Below are 13,085 nucleotides of genomic sequence, written 5' to 3'. Positions count from 1 at the left end.
TTTTCTCATGGTCTCTCAGATTCCATCAAGGATGAGATAGCAGCCCGAGATATACCCACTGAGCTGGAGAGCTTGATCTCGTTTGCCATCCTCATTGACTTCAGAGAAAGACTTTCTTTTAAGGAGCACTTGTGGAAGCCTCCTGTAGTTTGCCTCAGAGCTTTGCAGTCCCACCCGTGCCTCCCTCACCTCCCATGCCTCCTGGTACCAAGTCGGTCAGTGAAGATGAACCCATGCACCTGGGCTTCACGCGTCTCTCTGCAGATGACAGAGCCTTTAGGAGGAGGGAGCAATTGTGCCTTTATTGTGGTCAGGCAGGTAAATTTTTGAAGTCTTGTCCTACCCATCCAGGGAACGCCCGAACCTTGAGGTCCTGTCATGGACAGACCTTAGGTGGCATTGTTTCGTCCCCAGTTATCCAGAAGGATAAGCCCCTGGTCTCGGTCACCCTTTCTTGGGCTGAGCCATCCATTGAGATACAGTTACAGAGATACAGAGTCTAATCGACTCTGGGGCTGCAGGCCTGTTCATTGATGCTGCATTTGTTTTGCAGCACTCAATTCCGCTGCAGCTGCGTGACACTCCACTTGCCATTGAGGCTCTTGACGGGAGACCTTTACAGCCTGCCCATGTGACTCATGAGACGGTTCCATTGTCCATGGCCGTAGGGGCTCTTCACCATGAGATAATCCAATTCCAAGTTATTTCTTCACCCAGGTTTCCGCTGGTTATTGGTTATCCTTGATTACAGAGGCACAACCCCTCTTTTGATTGGCTCCGTGCTGAGGTTCCTGGTCACCACAATGCAGTGAGACATGCTTCCTGAAGGTATCCAAGGTCCTGTACACCTGTTCACTCTCCTCCCTGCCGGAGGAGTACCGCAAATTTAGCGATGTCTTTGACAAAGGTCAAGCCAGTAGTTTGCCTCCACACTGGTCTTATGAGTGCGCAATTGACATTCAACCTGGTGCCATACCTCCACATGGCCGGGTTTACCCTTTGTCGGTCTTGGAGGATAAAGCAATGGAGGAGTATGTTGCAGACACACTTTCTTGAGATTTCATCCGCAAATCCTCATCTCCTGCTGGTGCTAGTTTCTTCTTTGTGAAGAAGAAGAGCGGTGAACTGAGACCTTGTATAGATTATAGGGGTCTCAATCGTGTCGCGATTAAGAATGCCTACCCAATTCCATTGATTATAGAGTTATTTGACTGCCTCAAGGGAGCCACAGTTTTCACGAAGCTTGACTTGAGAGGGGCATACAATCTGGTGCGCATTAAGGAGGGCGATGAGTGGAAAACTGCGTTTAATACCAGAACAGGCCATTATGAGTACCTGGTAATGCCTTTTGGCCTTTGTAATGCCCGGCAGTTTTCCAGGAATTTATTAACGATGTTCTCCGAGATTTGTTGCAGTTATGTGTGGTGGTTTATCTCAATGATATTCTCATATTTTCCAAGTCCCTGGAGAGCCACCACACACGTCTGTCGTGTGCTTCAGAAACTAAGAGAGAACCATCTCTATTGTAAACTGGAGAAGTGCGAGTTTCATCGTGAACAGGTTACATTCCTCTGCTGGTTTTTCGATGGACCCAGAGAAACTTTTGGCAGTCCTACAGTGGCCTCGACCTGTGGGTTTACGTCCTCTGCAGCGCTTCCTGGGCTTTTCCAACTACTATCGGAAGTTTATTTGTAACTTCACGTCTCTGGTCAAACCCCTGACTGATATGACCAGAAAGGACGGTAACCCACAGAGTTGGCCTCCAGAGTCCATTAAGGCCATTGAGACTCTCAAGGCTGCCTTTGTTTCTGCTCCTGTGTTGGCACATCCTGATCCTATGTTGCCGTTTATCCTAGAAGTTGATGCTTCTGAGACTGGAGTTGGAGCCCTTCTGTCTCAACGTCCTAACTCTGAGAGAGCTATGCATCCGTGTGGCTACTTTTCCAAGAAATTGTCACCTGCTGAGTGCAATTATGAGATTGGTGACAGAGAGCTGTTGGCGATCATTTTAGCCCTGAAAGAATGGAGACATCTTCTTGAAGGTACCACTGTGCCGGTTCTTATTCTTACTGACCATAAGAATCTTACATTCTTGTCTGAGGCTAAGCGCCTTTCTCCCAGAAGGGCTCGATGGGCTCTGTTCTGGTCGAGTTTTAATTACATTGTCTCATTCTTACCTGGTACTAAGAATGTAAGGGCTGATGCCTTGTCACAACATTTTTCATCCACTTCCAAGTCGGAGTCAGTTCTGGTTCCTGTGATTCCTCCTGATCGTATCTTGGCTACGGTTCGCACCAGTCTTACTTCTCTTTTGGGTGACAAAATTCTTGCTGCTCAGGTCCATGCTCCTCCTGAGAAACCTTGTGACCGCTGCTTTGTCCCAGAGAGTCTCCGTACTGCTGTGCTCCAGACTTACCATTCTCCCAAGGCAGCTGGCCATCCTGGGAAGAATAAACTAATTTGGGTCATTTCCCAACAATTCTGGTGGCCTAGTCTATGGGCTGATGTTGCGACCTTCGTAGCTGCCTGTTCCCTGTGTGCTCAGAGTAAGACTCCACAACACCTTCCAGTGGGTCTCCTACAACCCATACCTAATGGAGAGAGGCCCTGGGCTCACCTGTCAATGGATTTCAATGTGGAGTATCCCAAGGCAACACTGTTATCCTTATGGTGGTTGACGAATTCTCAAAGATGTGTCATTGTATTCCACTTAAGAAGTTGCCTACCTCTAAGGAACTGGCTTCCATTTTTGCTCGGGAGATCTTTCGCTTACATGGGCTACCCAAGGTGATTGTCTCGGACAGGGACAGTCAGTTTGTCTCCCAGTTCTGGTGAGCCTTTTGTGCACAGTTGGGAATCCAGCTTGCTTTCTCTTCTGCGTATCACCCGCAGACTAATGGGGCCGCAGAGCGAGCCAATCAGTCCTTGGAGCAATTCCTACGTTGCTATAATTCTGACCACCATAACAACTGGTCAGACCTATTACCATGGGCAGAGTTTGCTCACAACAGTGCCTTGAATTCTGACTCCCAGTTGTCTCCATTTATGTCGAATTATGATTTCCAACCTTCCATGTTTCCTGACTCGTTTGTTCCGCAGAGTATTCCTGCATTAGAGGAGCATCTCTGTGGTCTTCGTTCTACTTGGGTACAAGTCCAGGAGGCTTTGCGTCATGCTAATGATAAGTACAGACTCCATGCTGACCACAGATGCCTGCCTGCGCCTTCCTACCAGGTTTGCTGTCATCTCCCAACCTCAGACCTTGTGTTCCCTCACTGAAGTTTGCACCTTGGTTTATTGGGCCTTTCCGTATCCTTCGCAGGATTAACCCAGTGGCTTACGCGTTGGACCTTCCTCCTAGTATGCGCATCTCAAATGTGTTTCATGTCTCCTTATTGAAACCGTTGGTCTGCAACCGATTTACCACCTTAGTGTAACCCTATTCAGGTTGAGAACCATGAGGAGTATGAGGTACAATCAATTGTTGACTCCCGTAGGTTCAGTGCATTATAGTACAGTACAGTACCTGGTGCATTGGAAGGGGATAGGTCCAAAGGAACGCTCCTGGGTTTCTTCTTCGGATGTACATGCCCCTGTCCTCCTCTGTGAGTTCCATAGACGTTTTCCCCTCAAGCCCGGTGGCCCTCTGAGGGAGAGGGGTCATTGAGGAGGGGGTACTGTCAGGGCTGGCTTAGCCCTTCTCTGGGCTGGCTGCTCAGCTGTCGGCTAATTGCCAGCTCTCATCCCTCTCCACAGTTACCCAGCTGTTCCTGATCCTGCTCGTCTGACCTGCCTATTTAAAGCTGTCCAGCTCACTTCATCTCTGCCTTTGCCTTGGTCACAGCACAAGAAACCATCTCCTGTGTACCTGTTTAAAGACTGGCTTGCTGACATCCCTTCTGGCTCCTTATCCTGCTTGCTGTTTCTCCACTTGGATCCCTGACTTCTGGCCTGGCTGATTACCCGATCTGGTTATTGAACTCTGGCCTGGCTGACTACTCGATACGGTTACTGGACTCTGGCTATGCTTTGACTACACTTACTCTATTTACCTTTTTATTTTTATTTAATAAGCAAGTGTGATTTAGTTGTACTTTTGTCTCGGTCTGATTCATGGTTTCTGACATATAGATAATGTACATCTGAGGAATAAAACTTAATTTTTCAATATTTTTTTCAATAAAAGTAAAAGTGGGCAGCATAAAACTAGTGTGATATTTGACATTGTTTTTGATAAACTAACACACCAATATCTGGTTTGATGGATAGTAGCAATTCTCGATGAATTCTCAAGGTGCTTGCCAGATATTTTGGTTCTAATTTTTCCCTTCACGTGCTTCATCCTTGGAAATAGTTGCTCACAATTATAGGTGCTGCCCAAAAAAAAAACTACAAAAAAATCAACACTTTTAAGTAAATTTACAATTTTGTGTTGAGACGCATTCAGAGCCATCTTGGGCTGCAGGCTGGACACCCCTGCACTAGGCTGTTATGTTTCAGTAGTGATGGAAGAGGAAGGTATATGTTTTTTTAAATTCATAAAAATTTTTACAAATTCTAGCAAACAGGCTCATATGAGTGAGCTGCCAGGGGAGTGTGGGGGAAACTGTGTTAGTTCTTTTATTTTTGATTTTTCTGTTAATGCCGGTAATGTCTGGGAATTAGAAATATAAGTTTGTATATGTTCTTTTCACACAGCACACCATTGTTTAAGTATGATGTGCTATATTTTTTACTTATTTGGGTCAAATTCCTTTCTCCTTTCAAAGATTCAGCTCCCATGAGAGTCAGTGTCTTGTAGCCAAGTGTTTACTTATGACTGAATAAATGTGAATATAATTTCAGCATCTACTTTCATGTTGATGTCACAAAGAACATTCACTTATTTATACATCCTTAGTAATTTGTTTCCAACTCTGCCCCAATAATATGAGGTTTTATGTTTCTTTGTTTTTGCATTTTGTCTTGCAGTTGCACAAACTGAATAAAGCCACTCTCCAGAACCTGCTCAAACAGAATGGGATTTCTACAAAAGCCAGGAGCAAAAAAGAACAACTAGTGGCAAAAATAATGGAGATCCTTCAGTAAATCTAGTTTTGATTTTGTGTGTTTGAGGTTATTTTATTGACTATCGCATTCTATAGCTACTGCTAAAATGTTTTAGAATACAATTAGCTAGGTTTTATATGTTGTTTATTTGAATATACAGTATGTGAGTTTTGTTTGCTTAGACTGCATTTTAATTATACCTATATTCTAGAACTGAACCTATAACTTTATTTTACTGTATGCCTTTTAAAGGGTATTTGTATCTTTTACCAGCTTTTAAGTTTTCCCCCCATAAATATAATAGGCATCCAGTCCACAGACCTCATATCCACACTGTACATGGTCCTGTTGCCAAATGCCTGTCCACTCTTTTACATTTCAGATCTTTGTGTCCTCTATGGTCCCTGCTGCCTGTTAGAAAGATGCATATTTGACTTTGGCTGCATATTTGACTGGACTCCCATGAGCTATAACTGCTATATCAAATGCAGAATGCATGCATAACCTTTAAATAGGCATCAAAAACTGTGGTGAACACATATTTATGAAATGTGTAATGGAAACACACAGGGAAGAGGTAATGGTATCATGTGGAGTCTAAATCTGTGGTTTGTATTGGCTAGGAGATCAAACCTTACTAAAAAGTTAGGTAAATTTGTCTTTTAAAGGGGTTTTCCAGTAGCACTGAAAAAGATGATTTGGACTGCTTGCCCCTAGCATGTTCAGGTCTTGTGGATTTTCATGTATTTTAGATTTCACTTGCGGCACTGAGATTGTATAATCTCTTCAAATATAATGGTACTCTGCAAGCACCACATATCTGGAAAAAGAGCATTTGTTGACCAAAAAATATATATAAGCAACAAGGCGATATGCGCCAAGGGACAAAGGCCTGGAATGGTATATGGTCCTACCTTTAAATGAGCTCACATTAGAAATTCAGTTCAGCTGTTTGTTTTTCTGTGTGATCAGAACTTGTTATGCCGCATACACACGACTGGACTTTTCGACAGACCAAGTCCGACGGTCTTCCCGACAGACTTTCGGCAGAGGTCCGACGGACTTTCTGAACGAACGGACTTGGCCACACACGACCAGACTAAGTCCGTTTTAAAGTCTGTTAGTTTTGAACGTGATGATGTAAACATGTTTTATTTCTAGGTCCATCGGACTTTTGGGGAAAAAAATTCCGCTGGAGCCCACACACAATCAAATTGTTCGACGGATTTCATTCCGCCAGACCAAGTCTGCCAGAAAGTCCGATCGTGTGTACACGGCATTAGATTTACAAATAATAGTTTAGCTATCAGGCAGTGTCCAGCTGTCTGTGCTTGTTACTTTAGAGCAGAAGAATGCACCATTTTCTGTGCAATCTATGAGAAATATTCACATTTTCCCAAAATTCATGTTAGTGACACTGAATGGGAACATGCAACAATAACCAATGTTATGTTCATTATCAGAACGTTTGTACTGTTTTATATTTGTAAAAGATCAGTATGTTTGTGATGTACAGGCATCTATAATGCCATATCAGTAACTTCTACTGTGTCTTTATGTGTTCATAAAAATACATGTTTCTTGTGATATTTTGTGCTATTGTTTTAATTTTGCAGACTTTGGTTTTACACTCCCTATGAATCCTTATACTCTTAAGTGATTTTGGATCACAATGTTAATCCATTGTTGGGGAAAGATTTTGGTCAGAAAGGCATTGTTTTTTTTGGGGGGGTTTTATTAGAAAAGAAGTTTGGGAATAATTTTTTTTAAACTAATATTTTCCTAGGTAGAAGCAGCATCAGTCCGATGCTGCATCTATCCTCCTCCAGCTCTAAAGCCCCATACACACGATGTAACTTCCCGACGGGAAATGTTGGATGTGAGCTTGTTGGCGGTAAGTCTGACCATGTGTTTGCTCCGTAGGACAATTATTGTCATACTTTCCGCCAACAAATGTTGACTAGCAGGTTCTCAAATTTTCCGTGGACAAATGTGTATTGTCGGATTTTTCGAGCGTGCGTACACAAGTCCGTCAGACAAAGGTCCAAAGTACAAACACACATGCTCGGAAGCAGAATCTGTCAGTCTTGTAAACTAGCGTTTGTAATGGAGAATTAACATTCATGACGTGGCAAATTATGAAATCTCTAAATGCAGCACACAATTCTCTTCTTCTTTACTGGGATTATAATGAAGCTGCTTTGCTGGTGATACTGATGGAGTTATTGTAAGCAAATTTTCAAAGGCTTTTTTTTTCTAGTGCTAGCAAGAGTAATATTATTATGTTTTTTTTTTTTTTTTTATTTGGGCAAGTTACCACAACACCATTATCCCCTAGTTTTTGAGATCAACGATACAACTATGTTGATGTCCCTTGTCAGTTTTACATTGTATTTTTTTAAATGTAACTATTATTCTACACAATTTTTTTTATTGTGTATTAAAAAAAGAAAACAAATAAAATTAGACATGCTATCTGCCAATAGAATTTAAATAGTGCATTCTTTGCATCCAAAATTATTTAAAATATACCAAATCAAATCATTAGTCAACCAAAAAAATAACGTCAAAACAATAACTCCAAGGACAATAATAAATAATATGTTATCTCTTCCGATTCCACAACATGTCTGGTTGACGCATGGCCATTCAGAAACAAACTGAAAAGCACTTAATGAAAAATGCGAAAAAAAAAGCACAAATCAACACTCACCAAACTTCTATTAACACGAAATTAGCAGAAGAAGCCCAAACGGTGGCGCTAAAGAGCTGAAAAAACACGTAGTACGTCACTACGTTCGTAATTGATGTCCAACAATTACATGGCTGTGTGTATGCAAGACAAGTTTGGGCCAACGCCCTTCGGACAAAATTCCACGGTTTTATTGGCCAACAATCCGATTGTGTATGCGAGGCATTAGACTTAGAACCAAGCAATCAAACACCACTGATCACTTGGTTCTCAGTGCTTCGAGAGTAGGGAGCTGATGACTGTCAGTCATTGCTGTCTGCTCTGTCCCCCCCCCCCCCAATATACACACATTTACTGGAGTGCTGGGCTGTGGATGGGGGAAGGAGCAGCTGGGCGGTGTGCTTTCTTAGGCTCGGTTCACACAGGGGTGACTTGTCCAGGCGACTTCGCTGCCTAACAAGTCGCGCTCCGTTCTGTACTATGGAACCGTTCTAATAGGAGCGACTCAAGTCGCTCCGACTTAGAAAAAAGGTTCCTGTGCTACTTTGGGGCGACTTGCATTGACTTCTATACAGAAGTCGTTTTGCAAGTCGCCGCTGATCATGTGCAGGTTGCGGCGCTGCAAGTTGTGCCGCCCTGTGTGAGCCGAGCCTTATCTAGAGCAGACCTGTGTTCTGGATGCTAGATCATTGTTATGTAAACCTACTGCTAGCAGACTTTTACAAATCAAAGTAATATTCAAGGTTGTTTAAAAAAATAAAATATAAATGACAAACATGTTATACTTCGAAACTGGAGGGTCTTGCGAACAACCAAAACGAATGTGTATAAAATGTGAATAAATTTCCAGCTGCTGACCCTGTTCCCAGTCCCATACAAATGTGCTACATAAATCTAATATTGTAAAGTACGGCATTGATAAATATAAGTTGACAATTACCATACTTGCAAATGTGTTCATAAAATAATCTCGATACAACAAAATAACTTAAATTCATATATCAAACATGCAGAAAAGTGCCAATGTGCTAATGAATACAATGATATAACTGTGTAATCATTTTAAAATCCTAAGTGCATAAAGTTCTCAATTGTGACGGTGTTCCAAACGTAATAATAAGTGCCACCACTCTTGTGCTTCCCCCTTTGTAATTTTCCTCACCTCAAGGTGTGTGACACAGAAAGGCTGGCCATACATACTAGAATTTCAAAAGAATTTTCTTTTGAAAATCAGAAATTTTGTGTGTTTTGTGATCCGATGGTGCCACTGTTGGTTTCGAAATTCGACCAACCAAGCCTTCAATTTCACCTCATGTTGCTACAGAAAATAATTTTTGTTTCTTTTCTTTCCAGGAATTTTCTTTTCATGGATATGCACATTTCTTTTTCGATTGCATTTCTGGCATGATTCTCCCATCATTGATTAGAAAAAATTTCCAACATGCCCGATTACTCAAATTCGATGGCCGCACGAAAATCTGCTGTTGCTGCAGCCCAATAATGGTGTGAAATTCAAACAAAAATTCTTAGATAAGATCTTTGAAATTCGACCCATGTATGGCCTGCCTAAATTTGCTCAAAACACATAGTTGAACCTCCTTTGGGCTCTATGTTAGTAGACTCCTTACCGTGTAGAGATTGCTTCCTTGGTGCATATAAGGCCGCGTACACACGGGCGGACTGTCCGTCCAACTAAGTCCGTCAGACAATCCGACAGACAGTCCGTCCTACTTTTGAATGAACGGACTTGACCACACACGACGAACAGACAGTCCGCTGAAAGCTTGCGCGATGATGTGTACGGCACGTATGACGGGACTAGAAATACGACATCCAATACACTGCAATGCAACCTTCGGCCGTGTAAATCCTTTCTGAGCATGCGCCATACTTAGTCCGTCGAACTAGCCTACTCACGAGCGGACTGTCTGCTGAAACCAAGTTTGGACGGACAATATTCCGGAAATTCCGAAAGACTTAGTCCGCCAGACTGTCCGCTGAAAAAGTCCGCTGAAGCCCACACACACGAGCGGATTGTCCGCTGAAACACGTTTCAGCGGACCAAGTCCGTCAGACAGTCCGCCCGTGTGTACGCGGCCTAAGAAAAAACAATCTCAATGGTGTTTTATCTTTTAAAACCACTCTTTATTTAAAAAAATCCCTTTACATGGGTACTCACACTTTCCAGGTGCTTGCAGCGCACACCGATCTATATCCAGCAATGATTAATATCCCAGTGAAAGCCGCAGGACCGTTTGTGTAGGCACAGGTGGTAATTGCACTTTATAATTTTAGAAACATGTTATACTTACCTGCTCAGAGCAGTGATTTTGCACAGAGAAACCCTGATCATCCTCTACTCCAGTGATTCTCAACTGGGGTTCGGCAAAGCCATAGGGTTCCGCAGGAGGTCCCCAGGGGTTCCACGGTGATCTGACTGTCAGTTGCAGGCAGCTGACAGAAGGATCGCAGACACAGGCAGACATAGGCAGGGAAGCGGCTGGCATCCTATTGGCTGTAGTGCGCTGTTCCCCCTCGGCCCCTCCTCCTTCTCCCCTCCTGTCTTTCCCGTGTGCTTGTAAGTGACATCATCTGGAGTGGACAGGATAGGAGGAGGAGGGACCGACGGGGGAACAGCGCGCCACTGGAGAAGATATGAAACAAGAGCTGAAGCCAGCAGAAGCAAGTACTGAAGTGTGCCCTGCTCTGTCCTCCCACAATGTGCCCAAGAGTCTGTCCCCTACCCTATGTAATGTGCCATGTTCCCTGTCCCATGTAATGTCCTGTCGTGTGCTCTGCCCCATGTAATGCCCACTGTCCCATGTAATGTCCTGTCGTGTGCTCTGCCCTATGTAATGTCCACTGTCCCATGTAATGTCATGTCATGTGCCCTGCCCCATGTCATGTGCCCCGTCCCATGTAATGTCCCCCGTCATGTGCCCTGTCCCATGTAATGTCCCCCGTCCCATGTAATGTGCCCTGTCATGTGCTCTGCCCCGTGTAATGTGCCCTGTCATGTGCTCTGCCCCATGTAATGTGCACTGTCCCATGTAATGTGCCCTGTGCCATGTAATGTGCCATGTCATGTGCTCTGCCCCATGTAATGTCCCATGTCCCCTGTCATGTTCCCTGTCCCATGTAATGTCCCCTGTCCAATGTAATGTCCCATGTAATGTCCCTTGTAATGTGCCCCGTCCCATGTAATGTGCCCTGTCCCATGTAATGTACACTGTGATGTGCTCTGCCCCATGTAATGTCCCCTGTCATGTGCCCTGTCCCTTGTCATGTCCCGTCCCATTTCGTGTCCCCTGTAATGTACCATGTAATGTCCCCTGTCCTGTCCCATGTAACGTGCCCTGTCCCATTTAATGTGCCCTATCCCATGTAATGTGCACTGTCATGTGCTCTGCCCCATGTAATGTCCCCTGTCATGTGCCCTGTCTCATGTCATGTCCTCTGTCCCATGTCATGCCTCCTGCCCCATGTAATGTCCCATGTAATGTCCCCTGCCCCATGTAATGTCCCCTGTCCTGTCCCCTGCCCCATGTAATATCCCCTGTCCTGCCCCATGTAATGTCCACTGTCATGTCCCCTGTCCCATGTCATGTGCCCTGTCTCATGTAATGTCCCTTGTCTTGTGCCCTGTCCCATGTAATGTCCCTTGTCATGTCCCCTGTCATGTGTCCTGTCTCATGTAATGTCCCTTGTCATGTGCCCTGTCTCATGTAATGTCCCTTGTCATGTGCCCTGTCTCATGTAATGTCCCTTGTCATGTGCCCTGCCCCAAGTAATGTCCCCTGTCATGTGCTCTGCCCCATGTAATGTCCACTGTCATGTCCCATGTCATGTCCCCTGTCCCATGTAATGTCCCCTGTCCCATGTCATGTCCCCTGTCGTGTGCCCTGTCCCATGTAATGTCCCTTGCCATGTGCCCTGCCCCAAGTAATGTCCACCTGTCATGTGCGCTACCCCATGTAATGTGCTCTGCCCCATGTAATGTCCCCTGTCATGTCCCCTGTAATGTGCTCAGTCCCATGTAATGTCCCCTGTCCCATGCTCTGCTCCATGTAATGTAATCTGAATGGATCAGCTCTGCAGGAAAAGAAAGCACAAGTTTCACATTTAATAGGTCAATTTTAATATTTATTCTTGTATTTAATGCTATTTCTACAAATAATATTTGTTATCAACAGCTCGCTGATCATACCAATGTTCCGTGAGCTGTAGATGTGAACATTTCAGGGGTTCCTCGAGATCTCAAACTTTTTGCCAGGGGTTCCTCCAAGGTAAAAAGGTTGAGAAACACTGCTCTAATCTGAACCCTCTCTGGAGCTTCTGGCCCCTCCCACCTGCCTAGTGCCCCCATAGCAAGCAGCTTGCTATGGAGGCACCAAAACAAGCTTGCTCCTGAGCCTGCTCTGTGTGACCATTCACACACTGAACATGACTCAGCCCCGCCCTCGATCTCTCCTCATTGGCTCACTGGCTGTAATTAACAGTAGCAGAAGCCAGTGGCTACCACTTCTGTCTCAGCCAACAAGGAGAAGGAGACTCCCGCCCTCGATCTCTCCTCATTGGCTCACTGGCTGTAATTAACAGTAGCAGAAGCCAGTGGCTACCACTTCTGTCTCAGCCAACAAGGAGAAGGAGACTCAGGATAGCCAAGGCTCTTGTGTACATCACTGAATGGACATGGGGCTCAGGTGAGCATTGGGGAGGGTGGGACTGGGAGTGTTGCTGCAGACAGAAGATTTTGTTTAGTCTTCTCACCTGCTTACTCCTGTAGCCCCCTGGCAGCAGAGATCATTTTTATTGCACCTTGATGCAAAGCAGCGGCATATGTATCCCCCTCCCCCCCCAGCTGTGAAACATAGGGAGGAGTGGTGGGTAAAAGCACTAAAAACGCTAAATTGTCTGAACTGATTTTTGCTCACCTAAAACTACTTTTTTATTAAAGGGGAATTTTAGAGTATTTTGGTTAATTTGTGTTAAGTATACAGATGTATGCAATGGTGTGTGTGAAATATGATCTCAAGAGCTGAGAAGAAATGTGATGAGCTGTGGGTTACGAATTTACTTTGAGATGATGCGAGGAGTGGAAGTAGACCCCTTATCCCATTTCAATCGCTTGGACTTAGCTGAAAGCTACCCCAGGTCACCTAATAGGTAGTTACTGACACAGGTGCTGGTGGCTTGGTGCCTGGAGAGCAGAGGAGCTGAAACAGACTAAGTGGAGCAGGGACTAGGTAGTGCTGGTGATAGGACTGGCATGGAAACTGTACTGTAGCAGAGTGGACAGTGGCAGGCTGTTTAGTAGTGGACTGGACTGTAATAGAGAAGACAA

General features: G+C 44.5%; 1 protein-coding gene and 1 long non-coding RNA gene across 2 annotated transcripts in view; one reads left to right on the top strand and one right to left on the bottom strand.

Moving 5' to 3' along the window:
- The window catches only part of LOC143997009 (uncharacterized), a 48,722-nt gene extending 42,086 nt beyond the window's left edge, over window positions 1–6,636 (top strand). The window contains exon 4 of the mRNA XM_077492366.1: window positions 4,972–6,636. Within this exon, the coding sequence (XP_077348492.1) occupies window positions 4,972–5,088 (117 nt within the window). The 3' untranslated portion in view covers window positions 5,089–6,636. The remainder of the gene's footprint in view (window positions 1–4,971) is intronic.
- The window catches only part of LOC143997010 (uncharacterized), a 52,238-nt gene extending 41,963 nt beyond the window's left edge, over window positions 1–10,275 (bottom strand). The window contains exon 1 of the long non-coding RNA XR_013277638.1: window positions 10,054–10,275. This is a non-coding gene — a long non-coding RNA (uncharacterized LOC143997010). The remainder of the gene's footprint in view (window positions 1–10,053) is intronic.
- Between the last annotated feature and the right edge of the window lie 2,810 nt (window positions 10,276–13,085).

Source organism: Lithobates pipiens, unplaced genomic scaffold (genome assembly GCF_037356315.1).
Source record: "Lithobates pipiens isolate NorthernLeopardFrog02 unplaced genomic scaffold, aLitPip1_a1.2 Scaffold_19, whole genome shotgun sequence".
NCBI classification, from domain to species: Eukaryota; Metazoa; Chordata; class Amphibia; order Anura; family Ranidae; genus Lithobates; species Lithobates pipiens.
This window is presented reverse-complemented; position numbering and strand designations above follow the sequence as displayed.